The sequence below is a fragment of the Puntigrus tetrazona genome, chromosome 18 (genome assembly GCF_018831695.1).
Source record: "Puntigrus tetrazona isolate hp1 chromosome 18, ASM1883169v1, whole genome shotgun sequence".
Taxonomy (NCBI): domain Eukaryota; kingdom Metazoa; phylum Chordata; class Actinopteri; order Cypriniformes; family Cyprinidae; genus Puntigrus; species Puntigrus tetrazona.
In genome coordinates, this window is record NC_056716.1 from 21,287,163 (window position 1) to 21,314,258 (window position 27,096).

At 36.3% G+C, this 27,096-nt stretch overlaps 1 protein-coding gene across 1 annotated transcript in view; it reads left to right on the forward strand.

The window, feature by feature from the left end:
- Positions 1 to 8,935: 8,935 nt before the first annotated feature.
- Positions 8,936 to 27,096, forward strand: part of sema3d (sema domain, immunoglobulin domain (Ig), short basic domain, secreted, (semaphorin) 3D) — a 32,233-nt gene continuing 14,072 nt past the window's right edge. Inside the window, 6 exon segments of the mRNA XM_043216928.1 lie at positions 8,936 to 9,206; positions 17,228 to 17,423; positions 23,520 to 23,680; positions 26,049 to 26,111; positions 26,391 to 26,510; positions 26,624 to 26,717. Coding sequence (XP_043072863.1) covers positions 17,264 to 17,423; positions 23,520 to 23,680; positions 26,049 to 26,111; positions 26,391 to 26,510; positions 26,624 to 26,717 — 598 coding nt within the window. The 5' untranslated portion in view covers positions 8,936 to 9,206; positions 17,228 to 17,263.

Consider the following 27,096-nt stretch of genomic DNA (forward strand, 5'->3'; position numbering starts at 1 on the left):
CCTTACGTAACTAATACTTCTCTTCCTCCACTTTTTTGCCCTGCAGCCATCGTTCAATGCTGAAACTTGACTCAACTTGACTTGGTACATGGTGCACTGCAAAAAAAGTTATTTTCTTATCTGTATCGCTGCCTTGTCTTCCAGTTTGGGGCATTTTGAGCTGGACAGCACTGAAGAACTGCTGTATTATCAGCTGAACACAAACCTGGCCAGACGTCAAACCACTTGGGTTCAAATTTTACTATCCAGAATTCTTTGAATTAGATTTGTCATCTTTGCTTTAGCTTCCCCTCCTCCCTCTGAGTTTAAATGGCTATCTGTCCATCATAGCAACGCCCAGGCCACAAAAGGGCCAGCAGACAGTAAGTACCAGTGGGAAGAAAACAAAGCCCAGTGGTGTCTGTCACTCACTAGTTAGGCAGGAAGTGCCGATCCCATGCTTCTCACCCTCGTTTCCTCTCTGTCACAAGCTGTGGGACTGTGACCTACTGCCAGAATTACTGCAGCCCTACTGCCTCTGCACAGATGCCAGTTCAACAGCAGTCAAGGCTGGAAGACAGAAAAGCTGGATGCTGTGCAGTGCATTTGCATGATTCATCATATGTCTTGATATTCAGGATAAAATATTCAAATAATAAAAATCCAAAAGATTTTTTCTCCCAAAATGTTTAAAACATTTCAGGTTTTAATCGTTAATTAGTTTGTTTTTTTGTCTCACTTATATATCACTGTCATTTCATTCCTTTATTAAGTTGTTTTGTTTAGAAGCTTCTTCGAGTGACATCATGCTTCAGGAAGTGACATAATTTTGAAAGAAAACAACAGCTCAAACATTAGTAAGTATTAGATTTACTGGATATGGTGGTATCTGTTTGTTTTTCTCTAAAACATTTCAATTCAATTTTAGTGGTTTCAAACGATTAATGGTGATTAATCACATCTTGCTATTGTGTAAAATTATCAAAAATATATATATTTTTTACCTAATAGGTTCAAATATGTACATTTTAAGTACTAATATGTACCTTTTAGGTGTCAAAATGAACAAACTAGGTCGAAACACGTACCTTTTGAAAAGGTCTCACCCCATTGACAGCTTTTGTACCTTGATTTCTAAGAGTGTATCATACATGTTAAGTGTCTGACATTGACCTGAAAATATTTCTCAAGACCTTAAATACCTTATACCTTATATACCTCCCTAAACCGCAGCACGGACACACAGAATTATTTATGTAAAAAGTAAGAGAGTTCAAAAGGTACTGCATAACTCAGAAATGACCCAGGAGTTGTCTCATTATTCTGATTTGAAGTGGCTGGGGATATTCAAACTAATTAAATGGAGGTGCAGACTTAATATGATTGGCATTATGAGAGATACACACACACATTAAACTAGCAAGAAGGCAGAAAGGTTAAGTGTGTTATTTTCAGTGGAATACCGTTGCAAGCACATCATCTCAGGTTTTGTGCAAATGAAAATGGATACCCTCAGTTGACAGTGTAATTGAATCATAGCAAATGGCTTTGATATGATTCACGAGGAAAAGTGTCCACTGGGTTCCATGCCAAAGTGGAAAAGCCCAAGGCATGGGTGGAATCAGAGCTTGAGAGAGAGGAAAGGATGGGAAGGAAAGGTGAACACCCTGATGAGTGTGGATTGGGACTGTGGGAACATTGTGGCAAGAAATATCCATCTTTGTGGTTTATTCAAAGGGCTGGAGGGTTTAGTTTAAGGTGAGGGCACATTAGGTTGCTTTTAAAGGTTAAATGTGTCATTTCTTTCATGGTAAAATACACCTATTCTGTTTAAAGGAGTATGTACTCACCCTCAGGCCATGCAAGATGCAAATGAATTTGTTTCGTCATTGAAACAAATTTAAAGTTAATACATGACTTGCTTAACAGTGGGCCCTCTGCAGTGGACGTTCAGAATGAGAGTCCAAACAGCTTATAAAAAAAAACAATCCAAAAAAACTGCAGCACATCAGTTAATGTGCTATGAAGCAAAAAGTTTCATGCTTGTAAGAAACAGTTCCATCATTAAGAACTTGTTTTTTGTCCATAAAATCTATCCACCAGTGGAAAAAGTGCACCCACTTTTGTCATCTCACATTTTTGCCAATCTGGTCTTGTAAAAAAATATGTATCTCTTTGCACTTTTGTGCAACACCTTTTTTATGTGCTTTACTGCACATTTCAAAGAGTAACGAGTATCGCTATACCGCTCAATACGTAAACCCTGGCACATTTTATTACGTTGATATAGGTACGCATTGCTGTGTTTTTAAATCCGGAACTGTTTCTAAAGGTAAAGCTGTATCATGTTGGAAATATGCCTTACACCAAATTCAACCCTAAATCTGCCTGATAGTGTTGACAAATGTTTGATATCATACATTTAAACTTACTTTTAAGAAGAAGCAGTAGTTTAAAGTTAAAAATGCAAATGAACATACTGTAACATTCCGTATAATCATAAAGTAAAGTAAAGTGTAAAGCATCCCAGCGAATTGAAAACAGCAACATGGCTCAACCATTGGAATTATGTTGGGGTGGAACTATGTTTTTGGATCTTTTTCTGGATTATACACTTCACTTTTAAGTATTGTTCCAGGTTCATATTTATAAGAGATTTATAAGACAACATGTAAATGTGTTTTTATGTGTGTTCTTTCAAAATTCTTTGCATTTTTTGTTTTGTTTTGTTTCATTTTCCAGACAGCTTTTGTTAACACCCAGCGTCTCAGGGCAGACATTCATTTGGGGTGTTCGTCTGGGTGAGACACTGAACACAGCCCTAAAGTAGAATTCAATACAAATAAGTCTGAACCAGTGGGTAGTTCCTGTCGGTTTATATTAGGATCTTTCTAAACACCCCAAGCACATATTTAAAGTATCAAAGCCAACATTTTACTAGTATCTGGTTAATCCTTTCCATGTGAAACATGAAAAGAGTGCACATACATGATGCACAATAGCTAATCTCCCTTCTTGCTATTGTTATTAATGTGAAGGCATTCATTGTGAGCTTTTAAGCACAAGTCACATGAAAGCTGATGTATGGTTGTTGTAAGTCATAGTGATGTAAAGCTAAACAAGTTTTTAGCCTGCACCATTACTCAAAACACCTTGCAGCTTTTTCTTACATCTTTTAGTGAGTAAAACACACACACACACACACGTTCCACCCCATGGCCGAAGGATAAGCAAGAGTGTGTCCACCAGCTGGCTGACATTACATTTTAAACAAATTTTCTCTGAAACTATTTCCCAAACATCCCCTGCAGGTCAAAATCATTCTGCTGTCCTTTTTTGTCTGTTTCTGTCCTTTTTAGTTCTCCCTTTTCTCCTAAAAATGGGTTTTGCTCCACATGCACCCAGACATCTCACAATGGGGTTTTTACACAAATCTCTCAAAGTCACTGAAGTATTTGATTTATTCAGCTCAAGTTACGTTTGATATTTTCAAAGCTGCAAATAGACAGAAAGGAAAATTTTATTGCTCATAGGTTGTTCTCTCAAAGCTCGGGAGACTCAGAGCTCGCAGTTATGTTTCATCAGCTTCGTCTTAGATTTAATATTCCTTAGGAGAAATAAAGATAGGAACAAATGAGACAAGTGTTGGCACAGAGTAAAAAAAATACAGAGCTATACTGCAAAATCAATGTGGATCATTTGAATTTGGAAGACTTTGACTATAGTGTATATGACATATACACTTTGACATACTGAAATTTGTCAATGAGAAACAATTATAAAAGTATCTTTATTTTTTAGGGAAGTAGATGTATGAATCCCACTTATGATCTCCCAAGAACAAACAAAAACGAACTCTAGTGAACACACAGTGTTTACATTTGGATCCTAGAGGAATGGAAGCTCAGAGGAAACTGGTTTCCTGACAGATATCGACATGTCATTGCTGAGGTATGTGGATAATACTGTATGACACACTGTAAACAAATAAACATGGTTGGTGTGTGGAATTCAGATTTAGATTTTAGCCAAACCTCATCTTAAGTTGCTTTCAAAACACATATGCTTTACGTTACTTTCGTGTGCTGTCATCCATTTAAAGATAAACACTTACATATAGATATATTTCAGTTGTTTATCTGTTCTAGCATGATGACAACCAGAGCAGGCAACCCTCTGAATGTCACTGTACTATATATATATATATATATATATATATATATATATATATATATATATATATATATATATATATATATATATATATATATGGGTGTGTTCATGTCCCTCGTATGTTTCAGATCTCTGAAAAAAACCTCGGCCACACCAAAGAATCAAGCTGTCTTGGTAAAGAAGAAAAATAATAAATAATCCTATGCACAGACGCTTGCCAATCGTGAAAAAGTGAGGGGTAAATAAACACATTACAGAACGAGAGAAAACTTTGCTTTGCTGATTACATGTTTTCAGTGTAATTGTGGTTAAATGGATTTTTCCCGTTAAGTGTTTACCTATGGAAGAGTGAGACTATGTAGACTGCCACACTGTTTATTTACAGCAAATTCACTCAGGGCTGGTTGGAAAACAACCTGTGCCCGGTGGCATGCTGTATGTCGGAAAAAACACAAACTGCAGATATCAGGGCATCTTTCTGCCTGCTTTGTGAAAACAGCGATTGTTTTTAACGTAGTGCCACAGACTGGTCGGGGATCTACACCGGCAAAATTAAACAAAGAAACCTGTTCTGATCAAGATGTGAAATTGTTTTAAAGATTGTTGGTGAGAATTGGTGCAGGGCGTAAATTTGGCTTCTGGATGGATGGAGTGCATTTAATGGTGTGGTGTGGTCTGGCCGTGAAGAAGGTTGAAATCTCCCTTCAATCTCAAGGAGAGTATGAGGAGGAATGTGTACTAAAGTATACCCATGTATTTCTGAAGGCCTCATACTGTGCGGTACCTCTTTTTCCCGGACACATCCTGCCCGGGATGTCTGGATTTTGACTAAACTCAGTTTGACATTAAAATGTTTCTCTGTTTACACTGTGAAATGACGCTCTCCTCATATGCACGAGCCCACAAACATCATTCACATGTACTTTCAGCGAAAAAGTACTTCAAATTGTTCAGAGTCCAGATGTCTTCAAATAAAAACTTTTTTAATTGAACAATGTGAAAAGATGATTCTATAATGCTGATAAATTCAGTAACATTCCTAACTAATCTGCATTTCCATCTTGGTGTCATACAGACAAAAGGCTTCAGTCAAGTCAGGTTCTTTATGGCATAGTACAAAGAAATTCCTTGTAATACATCCAGATACTTAGCAGGGAGTTAACACAGAAAATACAGTATTTACAGCAGGGGAGAAGACTGCAAAAATATCTTGGTTGCAAATAGTGGTATTGTTTGAGAAGCAATGTGCAAAAAAAAAAAAATACAAAAAATGAATAATCTAATTATGGCATGCTTTTACAGAGAATGGTAAAAGCAAAATACATTTGTAAATAATTTTTTTTGGATGGGATTAATTGGGATTAATGGCACTTGAACGTTGACAGGAAAACAAAGCCAAAACTCAGACATTTTAGGCAATTTATAAATTCTGCCCAGTACTGGAAAAAAGGAAGTAAAAAAACATACTTTTTTGTATTATTTAGGCATAGTTTCATTATTAGATCAAACCATACTATCACTTTCACTCTCCTTTAAAGAACATTCCTGTGTTATATCTGTGTGTGGCATGTTTTGCCACCCATTCCCAAACCCTCAGTGGACCTTCATGGCTGATAAACCCCCCACAATTTCTCGAGTAACTGGCGTGATTTCATTATTGATACTTATCCTAATCATTGATAAGCCTGGATAACATGGCCTGTTGCATTGTGGGAGTGCTCAGCCAGAGGCCTGGCTCATAGACTGCACTAATGGCATGATTGGCTAATCACTCTTTCTCTCTCTTTGCCCTAATAAGTTGTTCTGTGTGGGGAACGGGAACTAAAAGGTCCCTTGGTGTAGTGCGTTGGCTCTGGGCCCTCAGCGCAGTAGATCTCTACTATAGATTACTGCAGAAATTACTCACAGATTTCTCTCAGCACTCTGGCTTAGTATAGATGCTCTTGGTAAATGAAGACTGTTTTATATCAGAATTTCAAATACATTTACTGCGCTTCCTAGATTACACCTTTAAAGGCTGAGGCCCAAGTCATATGCAAATGTGAACATGAATGTTTCTATTTACACTCTTAAAAAAATTACAAAATGGGTTTTCACAAATTCCTTTTTCTTTTTTACTATAAAGAGCCTTTTGTGCAATGGATAGGTTTCATGGATGTAAGCATGGTTCTTTATAATGGCAATAAGGGCCCTTTTAAGTGTGTGCACAAGCTCAATGTATGCATTGTTGCCTTTGGACATGTGTCAGAACAATTGTATTGCACATGGCATTGCAAGCAAATGAAAAATCACTAATGAGACCTATTTAAAGTCACAGTTGTTTCTCTTAGACATCATTTAGATTAAATCCCAAGTCTCATAATTTTCTCTTGTGAAAAAGAAAGTTTTTCTCAACCATGCCTAAAAGATTCGCCAAGATATCACAATTTCAGCCATCTGTGCTGTCCGCATTATTATAATCTAAAGAAATATAACTCAAATATAACTTCCATGTAGAATTTTCCTTTAAATGCAAGATATCTAGTTTATTGGCCTTTTTAAATGTTATTAAGTAAAATCAAAACCATAAAGAAAATGATCCATATTTAAAAACAATAAAAAACTTGAAAAAAAAGAAACAAACAAAAACACAACATTCGCCTAAATTTGAACTAAGATAAGATTGAAAATAAATAAATACAAAAAAAAAAGATTACAAATATTAATCACCCGGATGACATTGTCCGCCTGAATTCAATGGTTTGTTCTAGCACTCACATTCTTGCAACTCATTGGTCACACATTTGCATCTGGATTTGTATTTGCATGAAGTCTGTTTCTAACACACACACACAACACACACACACACATACTCAATCTCACACCCAGATATACACTTATAGACAACACACAAAAGTTCTTTCCAGGGGAATATTCCACTTCTTTCGTCTTTGGCAAAGTAGCGGGACAGCAAGCCACTTTTCTCAACAACACCCAGTTGTTTTTACACAGACTGTCCTGCATTTTATCCAAAGCACATCCCAAAAAAGGTCAGTAAGCGTTTAGCACTGCCCTTGGTTTTTAGGAGTTTCCATATTAATCACAATATTTCAGTTGCTTACAGTACATTTTGCCAAATAATACAACCGCATGTTTCGGTCTCCAGCAAGAAGGCTTTATGATTTGATTAATATACCCAGAAGGGCAGCTGAGTTTAGATTCACATTCTGAAGCTCTTTGAGTGCAGTATGTCTTGATGAATTCATGGGAAGGGGAAAGTATAGCGGAGTTCAGTTTCAACCTCATGTATGTAATGCTGCTCCAAATGTGGAAGTGAAAAATCACATCAATTGAAGGATGTCATTTCTCAGTGCTCCCTCTCTCTCACTCACTCTGGCAGTATTGCCGGCCAAGGGCTCGCACAATGACTGAATTGTACACCGCATTCTGTAGAGTAACAAGCTTCTGAATTTATTGTATATGTCAGCATTCATAAAGAACTATGTTAGTCACTGCGAAAATGAATGACATTAACTATCATTAATGACATTTGTAGCCGGAGAGATATGACTCACATTGAGTCCTCGACCGAGCCTTGAATATACAGCGCAGTGGAGACCACTTTTTTCCGGGGTTTTGGATCCAGAATGATTTTTCCCATAAATTTTCAAATCAGTAAAGAATCCTAAACTGTAAAATATGTTATAGGCTACTTATAGAAATAGTGAAAATTCTGTCATTAATTCACCCTCAAATTATTCCAAACATGAGTTTCTTTCTTCAGTTTGGAACAAAATAGGATATTCTGAAGACTGTTGATAACCAAACAGTTAACGATAGCCATTACCAAAATAGAAAAATAAAGTATCCTCATAGTGTATAGGTAAGAAGTAATTAACAGGCCATTTAATTATTTCAAAATAATGCATGCCTGAGGTGGTTATGTGGCCACAACTGAAGCGGAGTGTTACATTAGGGGTGTGCATTATTTTCTAATAATTCAATGGACCAGAGTCTGTTATTCCACTATGGTTACCACACTGTAACACTTTATGTTGTGGCGCAGTGCATAAATTATTGCAGAAAAGGATACTAAATCAAGACATTAATCAGATGATATATTTACACTTATTCCATGGTCTGTCTGAATACCGGATTCTGATTGGCTGGCAGGTATGCATTAAAACAGTTTAATCACGTTTCATATTAATGCACTGCTTTAATTGATGCGCACAAACACACAGAGAGAGGCTGGACATCAGAAACATGTTATCAGTGCTGCCCTGCAGCTTTTATCAATAAAACAGCCTAGATGCATTGCTACATTATATTCTTAAGCAACAAGGGGATCAAATTTAGGTAACTCACATACATAACTGCATCTGCGTCTTTCTTTCTCTTAGTCGATAATTAATTCAATTAAATGCTGTAATTCATTCAAACGAATGTTTCATGTATGCACTATTTCATCCCTGTGTCTGTTTTGGAGTGACAGAAAGCTAGTGCTAATGTGCCGTGACTGACCTTTCCGGTCAAATACTGCCATACAAACATCATTAACAGATTTAAGTTGCCATTGCTTGGAAATAACAATGGTACTGCATGTGCATGGCTGTTGCATGGCTAGCTGTGCAACAGATTATTTTTACACCCCACTTCACGGTTTTTTTTTCCATTAAAGAAATATAGTTTAATCGATTACAATTGTCAGCACATATGACGGTATCTCCAACTCACGGGAAAAATATGTCGAAGCTCGCGCTGCTCCCTCGCGCTCCCCGCCCTCCGGTCTCTGCACGCGGCGCTAATTGGCGCTCTCGGCTCGAGCCAGCAGCCACGAGCGCCACAGACGCGGATGCCTCAGCCAAATTCACAGAGTCCGGTCACACTCAGAGAACAGTTCATTAGTCTTTTTATTTGTTTTCGTTTTACGTGTCTCCCCCCATTAAGTTGAAGAGAGCTTAGTTTTGGGAACGGTGGACGCGTCTTGAAGACATTTCAAGCATGACTTTGGATAATAACGGATCTTGAAGTGTCAAACTGCGCCTCAGACTTCCAGAAAATACCCAAGCTCCACAGGTACCCGTTTATTATTACAATTTCAATATTATATTGCATTTCATTGATATATATTCAGCTTACACGTTAAAAACTTTATTAAAAATTCCATCTTAAGTTTTAAGAGCATCACTGAGGATATGACATTTAGTGTCTTTTAGCTAATTTTGACGGACAGTATTCAAAAGCGATAGTCATTATGTTAACATTGGGTAATATAAGATTGTATTATCACATTCATGCTAAAGGACTACACGGGTGGCACGTCTGTTCTGGGTGATACAGACTCCAATGTGTAAAATTAACTGCTGCTCTCATGAGGATAAATATTTGCCGTGCTGTTGTTTGAGGCTGTTAATCACGCCTGGCTCTCCCATTTTCTCCTCTCCACTCATTTTTAGGTGATAGGAAACATGTTTCATTTCAGAAGATTTAAATCGCAGCTGCGCTGTATTAAACATTGTCTTACTGGCAGTGGCAAGTTAGTGTAAAAGCAAATGTTTGACATTAACAAGTGCATGAAGCTATTGCAGAATGGCATCTTCACAAAAACACATCCATTTATCAAAATGCAAACTTTCTGTTGTATTTTGATTATTAATTTATTATAATTTATTACAAATTTATTTACAAATGTTTTATAAACGTAATTATATAATTTCATATTTATATATATATATATATTCATTTAATATATATATTATATTTTTATATTTTATCAATGTATTAATAAAATGAATATATTGCTTAATATTAGAATATCTAATTATATAAATTATATAAATTATATAAACTTTTTATAATTTCTTTTATTGTACAAATGTATTTACATAGCTGTCCACTAATACATTTATTTAAATGAATTAGTTTTCAGCATGCATAATTAAAAAGTATGTATGTATATGTATGTGTTTGTGTGTGTGTATATATATATATATATATATATATATATATATATATATATATATATATATATATATATATATATATATATATATATATATTGCTAGGCCTGTGTGTCAGAGTAATATTGGTGTATAGTTAAAAATTATACTAATTATTTGAGAAGCAATTTTCTCACCTGTGTCAATTGTAGTTTAATTTAATAGGAAATTGCCTATTGAATAAAAGGTTTTATTGGGCGCTGTGATTTTTTTTCTAGTCAGTGGCAGGTGGTGTTAGAAGAATGATACCTTTAAGGGGCATATGATGCAATTTTAAGTTTTAGAAAAGTGCATACTGCTGCAGGCTTCAGGACAGAGTACTGCCTGACAGTCTATGTGGCATTACGTCACCAAAGTGTGGATTCAGAGGAGGACCACAAAGGCCTAGGGTGTCATTAGGCACAGTGGGTCATCACTAGGTTTAGTTTACAAGTTTCTCAAAGTTTTAAGTGCATTCTGTTTATCTGCTCTTTAGCACATTGAAGGCCTCGAATGTGGATCAAAGCCATTAAACTCCCATTTTGATTTCACGGTCGACTTTAAATTAAGGAAAAGATTAATAAGGTTATAAAAGCAGATAAGCTTTATTTTCAAACGGCCTGCCAGATTTGCTGGTGAGGAATGTGTGATGGGAGTAAAAGCGTGTCTGCGGTGTGTGTCAAGGGAATGAAAGATGGGAGATTGTCGGTCTGCCTCTGGTCCTTCTCACACATCCTCGCCAACAGCTGAGCTGGGATTGGCATTAACTCTCGACTCTGTGCTTCTTCAGAAGAGTAAGAGGACGAAAGCAAGCCAGAGCGTAGTACTTGAGTGGATGAGAGGGGGCTCTTTCTCTTCCCAGTGGCATTTGCCCCGTGTTAACGGGCCGGATAATACCTCTCTGTGATGCACACAGACTTTATGGAAAGTCTCGCTCACACACCCTGCGGTTTTATGAGGTGAGACCAAGAGAAAGTCTCAGTCATAAGCCACAGATGTCGTATACGCATATGTGTGTGTTTCTTATTAAGTACTGATTAAAATAAATATTAGCAGTTCATATATCTATATTGAATGAAATATATTTTTTTTTATAGTAAAACATAAGTGTAGTAGTTTTTGCATGTATAGACAAATATATCATAAAGTATAGTTGTATCTATGTTCTCAATATATTCTTAATTCAGCAAACTGGACGTCTGACATATATTTGGAGAGGAAAACATGATACCAGAGAGGGTGGGGAGCTGGATTTCCTCTGCTGAAAAATCAAAGTAGGGCAGTAAGTGGCAGAGTGATGGATTGTAGTTGCTGTGTGTGTGTGTGTGTGTGTGTGTGTGGGTCCATGTCTAAGTGTGTTTACTGTACGTTCTTGGAGCATAGTGCCACCTGGGTGTTAAAAGGCTCTAGCACTGAAGTGTGACTGATTCCTTAGACTTATGTCTTTCTCTTGTACGTTTTCTCTCTGTCTGACTCGCCTCACTGTCTCGTCTCACTACATCAGCAGTATATGAGCCAGTAAGACAAATCAACCTTGATTCTTTAATATCCCAGGTTTCTTGACTCATTTAGAAGGCAGAAGGCTGTGCCATAGTACGTTAACTTTTTTAAAAAAAAATTTTATGAAGACAAAATGAGGCTTGTTGTGCAAAAGCAGCCATCAAGTAGTTGCTGCTGCATTGCTAGGTGGCGGCCAGGGTTTATTATTTAGGTTTTCTATGTGTTGCACTTCAGTGTAAATCTCTTTTTTTTCATCATCCACCATATGAAAATCCTATGATTGTTTAAAATGAACGGCACACCTCACAATTTGAAATATCATTTAATGAGCCACTTCATTAGGGGCCTTTCATACACAGCTAGTTGAAGAATCTCGGTTTCAGAGAAAGTTTAGACTTCACTTGTTTGCTGAAGAGTAAAAGGTCATTGTGAAAAATATTATTAATTGCAACAAATTTCTAACACCACAGGTTTTAGACAGCAGCTAAAAATATCTGATTATATCAATGCAGGCAAATAAACAGAAGTCATTTAGTTAATTTATGTAAGTTTATGAGGAGCTAATAATAGCTGAATGCAAGTTGAACATTTGTAAAAGCTCATATATTGTAGAACTTTTACTTCTATGTATGCAATTTTATTTTAAAGTTAAAAGTGCATTGTCAAAATCATATGCAGAATAATTATAATCTACTATCAATACTATTATCTTACATAAATGAAGGATAGTATGTAATTAATTAAAAATAAATCTTATAAATAATTAGCAGCAAATGCCAGGACATTTTTTTACATTTGGAGCAAGAAATGTGAGTGGTTTTATTGCATCAGGCCAGTATTTTTTTGGTTTTTAAGCAGAATAATATCTGGTCTGAATCAGGTGTGCAGCTAGCGCATGTTACTTTGACGTTGTACATAGCTAAAAACCAGTCTATCTTCTTACGCACAGAGTGTTATCAAACTAATTTCAAATGTACCTGAGCAGAGCCCCTAAAAAGGCCTTGTGAAAAATACGCCATAGGTTTTGAAACAGTTCTGTTATGTTTTGGACACACCACACCCATAATTGGTGTTACCCGAACTCCTGTTTTTCACTGATACTGTTTTAAGTGTGTGAATGTTTGTATCTTAAAATGATTGACTGACATGTTATGTTCAGCCTCGTCTCCCTCAAAGGGCTCCTGCCAGCGGCCTTACACACCTGAACACTCTTGATAAAAACACAGAACAATGTCAAACACCTCGTCCTTATCCTTCCTTTACGCTGCCTAAACCTTACACCTTCCGCCCCCTATTCACCTATGTGTGGGTAACAGTACAGTTTTTAATCCGTTCACTCCAAACACAGCTAATCGACGGGAGACATTATCCGAGCACTTTGTCTGCTCTCCATTACGGCTATGGAGGTTCCTCTCAGGATGTATTGAATTACCCATAATTCCCTAAACCTGTCACTCACAGACAGACAGACAGAGTGTCAGGTATTCCGGGCATATAATGAGGTTTGAAAATGTTGGCCGAGAGGAATTTCTTCACCGCTCTCTTTCTGCTCTCTGTCATTAGATATGCACCTGGCTCTCTCTAAGCTAAGTGCAGGTATGAAAGCTAAAACATTTCCCTTCTTTAAAGATGAGAAGGGGGATTAAAAACATATCATTAAACATGGACTTGGCTCAAACAAACAGGACTAAATACAGAGTTTCAACCTTTTAAAAGTCTGGAGAACAATTGAAAGCTTTTTTACTGTACTCTTTCCTCTGTCTAACAACGTGGCGATATTTAATATCATTTTCAGTTGCCTTTACCATACCAGACAGAGTGCAACAATCCATGCATGATGATGATAACCTTCATGAGCTGTGTGATATATATATATATATATATATATATATATATATATATATATATATATATATATATATATATATATATATAATAAACTGCCTTAAATCAGACTTATAGACTGTAGGAAACAGTTGTTGAGGATTAGAAATGAAATTTGAGATTGCATCGTTATGACATTGTCTATGTGTCTGCTTTTGTGCTGTCTGATTGGGCGTATAAGTTGAGGCCAAAGAACTGTCCAAATTGTCATATGAAAACTATTCAACGAGTTCAAGTAAAGGTCTGCTTTTCCTTTCTCTGCATATGTAAGCTGTCAGTCATTCAGTAATGTCCTGAGGCAAATATAATGTATTTATAACAAATGTTTTCATTACAGGTATTGAGATGGGTTGTATACACATTACCGGGTCACAGAATCACGTATATACAGATTGGTGTGGAGTTATGATTGGAATACATGTTTTTTTTTTTTGTAAACAACTTTTGTTAACAACTTTTTATTTCAGTCTGTGTAAATAAATATGATAGTAAATAACATTTATTTATTCTCTAAAAATACTTAACATAGTTTTACTTTTACCTGATTTTTCCGAAGCATGAATTTTCTTTTCATTTGCAGCAATTTTCATGTTTACATTACAGGCCATAAAGCATATTGTCACAGTGTAAACTTAAAGGTACTTTAGATTTCAAGTTTTACACATGAAGAAATGAACATCAGTTTTGTTAAATATCGCATCACATGATCACAACTGTTACTACTACTACTACTACTACTACTGTTTCTGATGATAATAGAAATGTGAATAGGGAAATATTTGTTTTTACACCAATAGGTGTCAGTAAGACCACTGGGACAAATAAGTCTCAGCAAACACAAAAATGTATTTACATTTTACGAGTAGCATCTTTTACTGTTTGCCCTTAGTGTAAAGAAATGCTCTTTGTTGCTATACTTGCTGCAAAGAGTATCTGCAACCTATTCAATGTAAACAGTCTTTCTTTTTTTATACTTAGTATAAATAGCCTTTGCGTTATTTAGCATACTTCAATTTTAGTCATTAGAGTCCAATTGAAGTCATGTGAAATAATAAATGAATGCTGCCAAACTAATTTAGATGCATTTCAGTTCAATTAGACCTTTTTATCATCTCTGGCAGCAACAAAACCATATTTTTGTTATTTCTATCAATATTTTTTTGGCTTTTGAATTGTTCTGTTTTAATGAACTAAACAGTAGCTGTACAGCTTGCAGCCATGGGAGCTGAAATTCTAAGATCCATGGGAGGTAAAAGTAATATAATGTAACTGAGCTATATAAAATATTGAAGCTAGAAAAAAATGGGGTCAAATGATAGGATATTATTATATTCTCTAAAAACCAGTGTTGGTCCAACCACCACCTTGAACATGATACGAATTACTTGTAATGCTACGAAGACAAATTTTCGTTGTATGTTATGATTATGAAAACATAACATGGCCTTGGTGTCTGCGTGTGCTTATGTTGATATGAACATTATTTACACAGAGCGAGGGGTAACCCTTACACCCGACTACAACCACAGAGAAAAGATTGACCCCTGCCAAGAATAACACAAATACGTAACCCAAGCTCATAATAATGAACTCGGGCTGACCTTTTGTAAGGCTGAACAGTAAAATAATGTAGTGGACTTTGTCTGTGGTAGGTGCAGGAATCCATCCAGGAGATGTCTGCAAGAGACAATAGCTTTAATGTCAAAGAAGAGGAAAAATGTCTTTGTGGAGGAGGAAAAAAACACTTAAAAACTTTGGAAAGAAGTTCTATTGTTTGATATATGAACTTACAAGACTCAGGCATTACCCAAGAGCCCCCATGCTGATATCCTTGTGACACTTGCTCTCTGAGATCGCTCACTCAGCCCCTTGAAATCTGCTCTACATGTCATGAATGCAGTATGATCTATCATAATCAAAGCTATCTGTGATGCTGCCTTGTTCTTTAAATAAACATACAAATCTGACTTATCTTTATGTTAGAGTTAGAGATATGTCTGTCTGCTGTTGATAAATGCCCAGTATTAGAGGAGCATTCCTTAGTGACAATGTATATATTTATCAGATGTTTCAGTTGCAGTAGGTCTTTGAAATATATGAACACTATTTGCATTAAATTCAAATATGGTGATTGATGCTTAACAAATGAACATGCTGCAATTTAAGAAAAAAAATAAATAAATAAAAAAATAATATATATATATATATATATATATATATATATATATATATATATATATATATATAAACAAGAAACAACCCAGTTTGTCAATAAGGGATGAAGCTGGTGCTTGGTTGTTGTTTCTACTCAACAATTGTTTAAAAATGAGTGTACTGCCTTGGAAATAAAAGTCACATAACACATGCAGAATAATTACTGTAATAACACAGGAAACTGGAAAAAATACAGGCAATAGTAAAAATAAAAACGTGAGGAAATGAATGAGAAATCAACTTAAAAATGTTACAACTTGTACAGTTAATTGAAGTTGCTATTTTAAACTTTCAGTGAACATTGCAGAATAAATATCAAATACCTTGAGTGTAAGACTAAATTTAACCAGCTGTTTGGCTCATTTTTTTTTCTTTTTCACCAACCATAATAGTCTTTCTGTGGCCAAAGCATTAAGCTTTGAAAGCCTGTAATAAACGCTAGAAATATTTCCAACCTTGCATCATTTAGTTTCTGCTTTTAAATGATTATCAACCCAAACTGGGTTTAAATAAATTACCCAGTGTTTCTTTGTGTTGCTAGTGTACAGTATAACCATTTATTGTATAGAACTGTCATAGTCCTTATAATATATAGAGATGTACTGCATAATAATTGCAACATAACTCAGTAGGTGATTGAAAGTCTGACTGTAATTCTCTTAAATGTTATTGTCAAAGTGGTGAATTTGTTTCAAAATTTGTTGCTTTGGAAAAAGCAGTGCTGTAAAAGATGAAATTGAGATGAAACTTCTTTGGGAGGCTTTTACTGTCAGTATGCCAAAGCACAGCACGCTGTCAGCACGCTCAAACCCTTGCTGAGAAGTCTCCTAATTCATTTCCTTTAAAGAAACACTGCTAATAATCTACGTAAATTCACTAGCTGGTTGTTGGACAACATAGTATAAGCCCCTCCATGCCCCCTTTTCATTCACTCCTCATTCCAAATAATAGGACTGTTTTGAGAGCCCCTGATCTGAAGTGTGTGAATCCTTCTTCTAAACGATTCCCTGCTGAAGGAAATCTCCTAATGAAGACAGACTACTACAGTTTTCTCACTCTCTCCCACAACTTCATGGCACTCTGTTGACTAATGAAGCAGAGATTCAGACATGATTGTCACCCCAGCCGAATACTGTTTGTTGAAGAAGTGAGAAAGGGAGACGGAGACATAGCAGATGAAAGATGGTGTGAGAAAATAAAAGAAAGGCATGTGAAAGAAGGCTGAAAGTGGCTGCCCTCATCAAGCTGACCTTTTGTTTAGAGACAAACAGATTTAGAAAGAGAGGGAGAAAGTATGTGTGTTGGTGGACAAAAGAATGGACTTGAATAGAGCAGCAGCTGATGCAGAGAGCTGCTAAAATGCATAGACATGTCTGAAAGAGACCACAGTAAAGCAGCTGAACATTTGCTTGGGATTTAACAAGACCTCAAACACACACACACACACACACAGACACACCTCCCACAGTGATGATCAACCTCTCCCTTAGATGACTCCATCTAACTGTCCACTCCATCACAGGTCCGCAGCGGCAGAACTATCCTCTCTCATCATGAAAACTGCAGAGGATCCAGACAAACCAAGACATCAGCAGCTCCAGATGGGGTGGTTCTCTAGTGTCTGGTGGTTTACACTAGTGATGCTCTTCTTCTCTCTGCCGGAGGTGAACTCTATGAAGGAGAGTGTGCCAAGAGTTAAACTTGGCTACAAAGGTAAAGCTTGTCCTTGTTTGACTTTTTAAACTTTATTTAACATTCTGTTTATTTCAAAATGCTTTTACATTGCTCTGAGTAGATTTTTTTTTCTAAATGATCTATTAAATCTTTAGTGTTTTGCTGAATTTCTATGTATTTATTTTAAACATCTGCTGGAACGTTTGTCATTTTTAAAGGATACATTTTGAAGTACATGTAGGAGTGTGATGAGAGGTTTACAGCTCACTTGTATGAGGTCAATATTTAGACTGCGCATGTGACTGATTGACTGTACATAAGGGATGTGCTGCATATCACAGTAGCACTTCAATATCTAAATTATATTTATTGTAGACATATATTGTTTTTGTATGAAGCTTTGAATTAAATTTTAATTGCTTTATACTAAAGAAAAACTATTATCCTTACACTGTGGATATACACATAAACATTGTCTTATTTAATTTTAATGAATTTTAAATGCTGGTGCTCAGACAAACTATTTAGCACCACATCAAACAAATTGCAATGCCTTGGCAAGACATTAGACATCTTTGCCAGTTTTAGATGGTGAAATAATTTCAGACCATTTAAGAGCAATAAGTTGAGAAAGAGAACTCAATATGTTCTTTGTGCCTTATTCCACTTAAATAGCCAAATAAACATAAAAATACATCAAAGTTTCTGTGCTGATTATTCATGTAAACAAAGTGAGTGGCTGTAAACAGTTTAATATGTTTCATAAAATAGGGTTTGTGCATTAGCTTCCTAATATTCCTGCTTCTGTTGGTGTCATTAATATTAATCAAACAACAAAAGACAGTAATACTTTATTTTATGTTGTCCTTTTTACACATTTTACATGTAATAACTATTATTAAACCAATAAATTATTCACAATTACTTACAAGTTATGCCAAGACAAACCATAATCCTAACCTTAAACAGAAAGTAAGTACATGTAGTTAATTCATATTGCACGTTCATTAAATGTGTAATTACACTTAACAAGTACACCTTAATATAAAGTGTAGCCTAAAAGACAAAGAAAAGTGATATAGTGACAACTGCACACTTTCGTTTTATATCAATTCAAATTTCTTCTGACCAATGAAAAATGTCAAGCCCTATATTTCTTTTGCCTTAGTTCTATTATATTTATTTCTTTTATTGTTCAAGATTACTTTCTTTTTTAAATGTTATTACTTCCTGCAAATAGTTTTTAATAAGAACTTTTTGAGAGCTATTCATTTATACTATTCATTTTGTGCTGTGATATTAAAAGTGGTGTCAAGAATTGTAACATTTCAATGGTATCTTACATTTTTATATCATAACTTTATTTCAAGCTAAAGTAACTTGAAAATTTCCCTTAATCATACCAACCCCTTCCTCTCACATATAAATATATAGTTGTATGCATGAGCATAGTGGTGCATACTTTGCTGCGTCAGATGTTCTAGAACGAAATGGCAATTTCATAATTTAAGATTAAATAAGGGCTTGACGATTAAGGTCTGGGATTTTACACAGTACATCACTGTAACTGCATCTCTTGTGGTATTTGCTAACCACAGTTTCATGCTGTGAGCGCCCTCCCTCCCTCTACCTGTGGTTGTGTTTGATCGCTCGACTGCAGCTGCGGCTTCAAAGGTTTGATAAGTCAATAAGGCATTAACTCTCTGATCTCAACAGCGATCCCACGAACGCAGCACATTCTAGCTTATCACTGGAGTTACGCTGACAACTCCATAGCAGTGGCACACTCTCAAACACACACATACGCATACATACTTATGCTGTGCGTATTATGGGTGGGATTTCTGGGCAAGATAAACGCATGATGCTATAAAGTGAGTGAGGCGTAAAAGGAACAACTGTTAAAAGTAACAACATGTGCTCATTTAAGTGCACTGACACATGGATTGTTAAAAGTCATGCATACTTTGTCTGCAGTTGTAGACACATGATAAATCTGCACTGGGCTTTACAACATCAGTAGCAACTTTGATTAGATACCATGTTGTTCTAGAACATGTCTTTGATAGTGCTGACAAGTGATAAAGAATTTTAGACGTTAATGTTTTTTCTAACCAACAAGAATTGATAAAAGTCTTTTACTCTGTTTGTTACTTTCTCTCTTTTAAATTCTCTTCTGTTTTCAGTCCCTGCTTCGATTTGAGGAGTTACTTGAATGCAGAGTTTGTTTTATGCCACTGAGGGAAATAAAAGTTATAGCTCCTTAAAGGCTGACCCACAGCATGCCAGCACTACTGAAACAGACCTTCATCCGTATCAGGAAACTCACTCCAATAAAAATATGAGTGACTGTGAAGGGGCGTCTGTTTATTTTCAGTTTCTTTAGCATAAAATTCATACATGCTGTGTGTCAGTTTGCCATAGCTGAGCTGGCGTGTATGACGTGAATGAGAAGAGAAAACAGACAGCTGCCTGCCTGGCTGGAGATTATGATTTGTGCACGCAATGACTGAGCTCTTTCTTTGATACATTCTTAAAATTTTTGTTTTTTCTTTTGAGAGACGGATAATAAAGAAGCCTTAATTTGTATATGCACATTAAAGTGCAAATAAACATTAATGTTTAACTTAAAAAAATAAGTAAATAAATATAAAATCTTTCTTTAAGTAGGCTTATGTTAATCTATATCTAACAATAAAGATTATTTAAACAAGGCAGGTTTATTTGGAAACTTAAATATATCACTAGCTATATCTATGTCTATAACACATATATAACATATGTATAGTCCTATAAATTAATGTATAACACATTGGTTGGGCTGCTGGGCTTCTTTCAAGTTTTTCTAATTCATTAAGCTACACTGAGCGGGTCAAGTTGATCCTAAAACTTGCTGCTCTGCTCCATGTTTGGTCCTGTTGGAGAGGATGCAGAATTAGTAGTCTTTCACAATCCATCATCAGAGCAGATGCTCTCATAAAAACATCGGCACCAGTTTTGTATCACTGCACTCTTTAAAACAGAGTGTGTCATTATCCAGAAGTATGCAGGGCTGCGTGCACACCTCAAGGCCGATCGGCAGTAATATCTTCTTGTTTTTCTTATAAAGGAAGGCCAAAAGAGGAACATCTGAACTGTGTTAGATATAATACATCTCATAATGTTCTCTGGAGTCGACTAAACAATATTCTCTCTGTCGCTAGCATCACTCCTAGCTGACAATGCCCAGTGAATTGCATCAAAATATTATCTTCAGGTTGTGTAAATATTTCTATTAAAGACAGTCTCTCTCGACATGGGGGTCTTGAGTGAGCATAATTGATTGTTTTATGAGTGGTATATTTTTGTGTGTTTGACATAAGTGTATCCACGATGGTATAGACATGCGTGGCAGAGTCATGAAAGTTAAACAAGCAAACACAAAGCCTTGTTTTGCAATAGGAAAACAGCCATTTAAGAAGTCGCAGTATAGTTTACAATGAATTTATAACTATATGGCTCCCAGTTGGCTGTGGCTCTCTAAACAGATGTAAAACAAGCAGGTCATAAATATGGTCATGTGTCTTCCTAATGTACTGTACACAGAGTTACACTATTTTCCACTAGTTTGGCTCTCTTCCCAAACCACAGGCAGGATATTGATTACACCTAAGAGTGTAATCCTTTAAAGTCTGAGAAATCTTACAAGAAGTCTTGCTCTGTGACATTAGTGCTCTGTTTTTGGCGAATAGCTGGGGGTACCTTAATTTTTCAACCCCTCAAATTGTGCATTACTTCATAGTTTTGTATTTCACTCATCAAACTTTATGCTTTGCCATTGCCGGAAGATAAATTATGTACCTGTAGGGCTGAAATAGCTTGCAGTTTGAAGGTTGAACTGTACAGCACAATGTAAAGATTGAACTGAATGGACAATACTTGCTTTGTGTTTCCACAGGGAGTCTTCGTTTCTTATAAGAATAATTATTAAGCCCCTACGATCAGCAAACCACAGAGGTGTAGCATTACACTCCAGGCTTATAAAATTGGACTTATAAGAAGTTCTTGTTAGAGCCTGTTTGCTATGTGGCCATTTTGGCAACGGCCTGCCTAGACATGAAAGTACAGCTTTGTGCGTAAATGGGATTAGTCTGAAATTTGCTAAATTGTTTGCCAAGCTAGCATTCGAAAATATTTCAAATCACAAAAAGTGTAACAAGGGACAATTTTGTATCTTCTCTTGAAATAAGCATTATTAATTGATTGATTGATTGATATATTGACTTTAATTGTAGCTAATATACTTGAATGTTTCAGGGCAGTCAAGTTAAAATGATTAATTTTAAAACCTACATAACATTTTTGCTTTTGTGGAACACAAAAGGAGTTATTTATATCAGATTGTCTAAGGTTCCCTTATTCATACAATATAAGTAAATGGCGACCACAGCTGTAAGACAAATATTTGGTGAATATTTGAATTATTTGAAATACCAATATTTGAGTTGCCCTTTTTGGTTCTTCCTTGGTTCTCATCCCCTTCTGTTGAATGGAAAAAAAGCAATTCAAACATTCCCCTAAATGTTTCTTTTCATATAAAATAAATGTATTGTAGGTTTGCACTTTTTCCTTTTAAAAGCAAAAGACAATTTTCCCTCATTATATTGATATTACTTAGGAAAGTACATTTAATCTTTTTAACTGATTTGTAAAATGCACATTTTAAATATCCTCAAAAAACATTGTAGTTTGCAGACTACTGATCAGTTGATTCCCTGAGGGGTCCAGATAAAGCTCTAGAACTCCAGATAAATCTCTGTAGACTTCATTGCTAAGCAGGGATCTTTCAGCAGAGCTTTGACCTAAACTGTTTGCGGAGTAGATTAGCATCAGCTAGTCAGGCATTAGCATGAATGGGGTTTTATTTTGTAGAGGATTTTTTTTGTCTTATAAATATTGATCAGAAATGACCCGTCCTCGACCCTGCACCGCAGAGAATAAATAGTTAAGTCCTAGGATTTATTCAGCTTCTTGACGCTCTAGACTCATAACCCTGATGCCCCATGACCCATCTCTCACATGGCTGTTTAAACGATGCATGTACATGGCAGACATGCAGGGAGGTAGCTGAAAACTGAGAGATGGAAAGAATTAATGTAAAATGGTTTGTATATGTGAAATTCTGAATTCAAAACAGAATAAAAAGGATCAGAAAACATAAACAAATCTACAGACCTGCTTTCCATGGTGTTTAAGTTCACACTGCCAGATTTTCTTGCTTAAAGGCTGCTGGCAGATGGTTATGTTTGTGTGCAAGGAGAGCAGAACATAGGGTGGAGAAATGTTAGGACTCTGTCCAAGTCTACTGAGACGTGCTTTAGTCAAATGCCATTACGTGTTTCAAAAAAATCCTGAGAATTATGTATCTAGAGAGTTCAGCTTGTATGTACCAAAGAGAATAAGAACAAGGCTTAACGACGTCACCTTTACAGATTTTACACCTCTCTTATGTTGGTGTTGATAGGTTGGAACTTTGAAGCTTATTTGTGTTAACATGACAACTTTTGGCTTACGTTCATTGTGTGCAAATGCCAATCTGAACTCAGCTGTCTAAGCTGTTAACCGGCACTCTTCGGCGAGAATAACAGAATGTGTCATTGCTCCCTCAGAGAGCAGAAGAAGGGAAATATGAAACCTATACTGCAAATGAACCATCGAGCTAATCTGCCTCTGTGTTGACGTGCAAGAATTGATAGGTGGAGCGATTAGATCCAGCTGAATTCTCATACAGCTCAGAGGCATTTGGCTCATGTTCAGCAGGTGAAGTAAGGTTTAGTAGATGGGCCGATTTTAAAGAGAGGATGAAACCTTATCAGGATAGAATCTGAACAGATAGACCTGAGGTTATGGTTACTGTAGATAACAGGGAATATAGAAGTGATGATGCCTCTCATTATATAAGAAGTGTAAGAGGAAAAGAGGGCAATAGCGGTGATATAAATTCTTTTCATTTATTCCTACAATGCAATGCCTAGAAAAGTGCACATACTCTTTCACACATAAAACTTTGGCATGTCACTATTTTGATATACAGGTTATTTAGTATGTTTGTGCTTATAGTATGTGCTATGTGTGTATATGTGTGTATATCTTCAGAGCTGATCCATTCTCGAAGCGTGGTGCCATTTGTGGGTTCTAGCGAGGGGCAGCGGTTTCTGACAGTCCTGTTGGATGAAGAGAGAAGCCGATTACTGCTGGGAGCCAAAGACCACATCTACCTACTGGACCCAGACGACATAAATAAACATCCCAAAAAGGTAAATACACACACCTTAAAAGACTCACACCTGCAGACATGCAGAATCAGGTCTCCGTGAAAAGGAACGTAAAGACTTTACGCTATGTGTGGTCTGGGGTGAAACATAACAGTTTTTTTCCATTGAATAATTCAATTCTACTGGTTGACAGATAGATTGCCATTGCAAAAAAACTGTTTTGTTTCTTGATTGACCATATTGTTTCGCCAAATGGTTTAGAATGAAAGTTTTTTGTTTCTTTATTTATTTTTAATCAGGTTTCTCTTGTAATTCTATAAAACCCTCTTTTCTCATTTAGTGAAAAGACGTTTTGAGTGAAACATTTTATGTAAAGTAGACTAGATTTTGTATATTTTTTTAAGAAAAATGGTGCTTGCCAGGGCAAACGTTGCTGTTATGATCAGTGCAGTACTATTTATTGAGTGTTGTTCATAGGTGGTCGCTTTAGTGGTCCAAGAGCTTATCCCCAAGTCAGATTCATTTGATAAATTGTGTCTTTATGTATTTGTCTGTCTTTTGTCAAACAGGTGCATGTGAGAGCAAAATAATGTTTCCTTATTATAACGGTTGACTGTTAATACTGTACTCCTGTGCTTGGACAACATAATCTGGTTTAAACTAAATACAAATCAAAACTGTTTATACCTTTTTAATCTCACAAAAATGCCAGATAGCATGGTGTGCGAGTCTTTGGATGTGTTTAGCCTATGAACACATTCATGATAGAAGTGTGCTTATATGTGTCTCGGCATGTCTCTCCCTCAATAGCTACTTTAGTTTTTTTTACTTTTACTTTGTACTCTCCCTTTAAGAGCTCCTCATAGTTATTTCACTGTCACATCTAGATATATTTGTCTCACGCAGTGCAATAGAGTTGGTCAGGTTGTTAATTGTGGCCTGTCGAATGTTGGTTCACTCCTCTTCATTGGCTGTGCGAAGGCTGTGGTTATTGGCAGGAACTAGAACCCACTGTCGTATACACCGATCCAGAGCATCCCAAGCTTAATTGGTGACATGTACGGTGAGCATGCTGGCCATGCAAGAATGTGGATGTTTTCAGCTTTCAGGAATTGTGTACAGATTCTTGCAACATGGGGCCATGCATTATCATACTGCATCATGGATGAATGGTACAACAATGGGCCTCATTATGGTATCTCTGTCCATAACATATGCCTGCCCATACCATAATCCCACTGCCACCAAAGGCCACTCGATCCACAACATTGACATTAGCAAACCACTCACTTACATGACGCCATGCACACTGTCTGCAATGTACAGTGAAAACCGGGATTCATACTTAAATGGAACACGTCTTCAAAGTGGCAGAAACCATTAAACGTGAGCATTTTCCCACACAAGTCAGTTACGACAACGAACTACGGTTAGATTTAGATCCTGAGGAGGACAACGAGCATGCAGATAAGCTTCGCTGAGACGGTTTCTGACAGTTTGTGCAGAAATTCTTTGGCTATGCAAACTGCTGGTCTCAGACGATTTTGAAGTTTAAAATGACTAACTGCTGACTAACATGGATTAAGACAAATTTGTGAACAATATTTGAGAGAAATAGGCATTTTGTGTACATAAAAAAGTCTTAGATCTTTGATTTCAGCTCATGAAAAATGGTGGCAAAAGTGTTGCATTTATAATTTTGTTCAGTGTATAATGAAATAATATGTTATGCTCTTAAAAGTAAGCAGAGGTAGAGGCAGAGCTCCAACTACAAAACAAGGGCTTTCTTACAGTATGTTTCAACCTTTGGATGCAAGTGTATATGTTTATGTGATGAGTTTGTCAGTTCATGTACTCTTTTTCATTTGTATAGTGGAATGTGTGTATTGAGCCCATTTTCAGTTTGCATTAGGCAATCTTCAAAGCACCATCATGAAAAGTCATCTCACGAGCATGTGTAATCATGGATTGCTTATTAAATGCAGAGACGGCTCTGGTAGGTCAAGGTCAAAGGTCAGGCCTGTGTGCGCTAAGCGCTTAAGCTTTTTATAACATGTATGCAGAGACAGAGCCAACAGCCCCTTCATCACTCTTTATCTGTACGTCATTCTCCCTCCCGTGAGCTTAACCCTGAACTCATGTTTGTACAGTATTTCATGTGTACAGCTTTTCATCTGTTAAATACACAATGGATTAAACTCTGATTTAGACTGAGATTAAGCTGGGACTCGAAGTAGGATTTTAAACAAAGTTTTTGTACAGTTTACACTTGCTTGAATTACCAACACCTTTCTGAAATAATTCCATAAGTAACAAACACTTATGCAGAGTTTATAAATTACAAGGTATGTGTTGCCTGTATTTTTACCTGAATTCAATAGCTTTTTGTATTTATGTTTCTCACTTCCAGCTGAGCTGGCCAGCTCCAAGAGACAGGGTGGATATGTGTATACTAGCTGGCAAGAACCCTCTCGTAAGTATCAGTCAGGATATATGTCTGTTGAATGAACATTTCAATACACAGTCTGTACTCTCTAACTCAAACCTGTCTTGTAAAAGAGAACTGTAAACTATTTGCTTCAGACCTATATTAAGTATTAAGTCGGTCCCCTCAGCCAAGGTATTTTTAAACAGACTATTGATTGAATATTGAAACTTCTTTGTGATGATCTTTCATGATAAAGACCACTTTGTTAGATGTTCTGCTATCTAATAGAATGACGTTGATATCCTCTCTCTCTCTCTATCACAGACCGAATGTGCTAATTTCATACGAGTTTTACACAGCTATAATCGAACTCATGTCTACGTCTGTGGTACCGGAGCGTTCCACCCCACTTGTGCTTTCTTAGAGGTCAAAGGTCACAAAGAGGCAAGGAATTAAATTATTTCTACACAGATTATATTGAGGTTTCCTGTTCTTAAAAATGTGTTCAATCATTTTTACTGTAAACAGTATTGGTGATTGTTTTGTGTAATCATTAGGACGGCTGGCTGCACCTACACAGCAACACTGTGGAATCCGGCCGAATGAAATGTCCTTTTGATCCACACCAGCCCTTTGCTTCAGTACTCACAGGTGAGCCTGAATCTAACAGTATCTAATATAAACCTGATGTAAAGAGCATTTTACTCTTCGCACATGATCAGCTTTCTCCAATGAAAAACCTGGTTCCTCTGTGCCGTCTGTCAGACATTTGTTTTTGGCTTCAAGCTGAACCAATCCTTATGTTTCAAATGGAGGGCTAAAGAGAAATGTCACACCCTGTCAAAAATACCAGCTGTAAACTTTACTTTTTTTAGCTTGCGTTTTTGTGGGTTGTATTGAAGCCTAATTTTTTTTTTTCCCAGCTGAACAAAGTTTGATTAATTACAGCCATTAGTCATTACAGAGCATTCTTTCCGACAAGAAGTTGGTTTGCTATAATGCAGTCTTCATAAAAAGACCTAAACTAGGT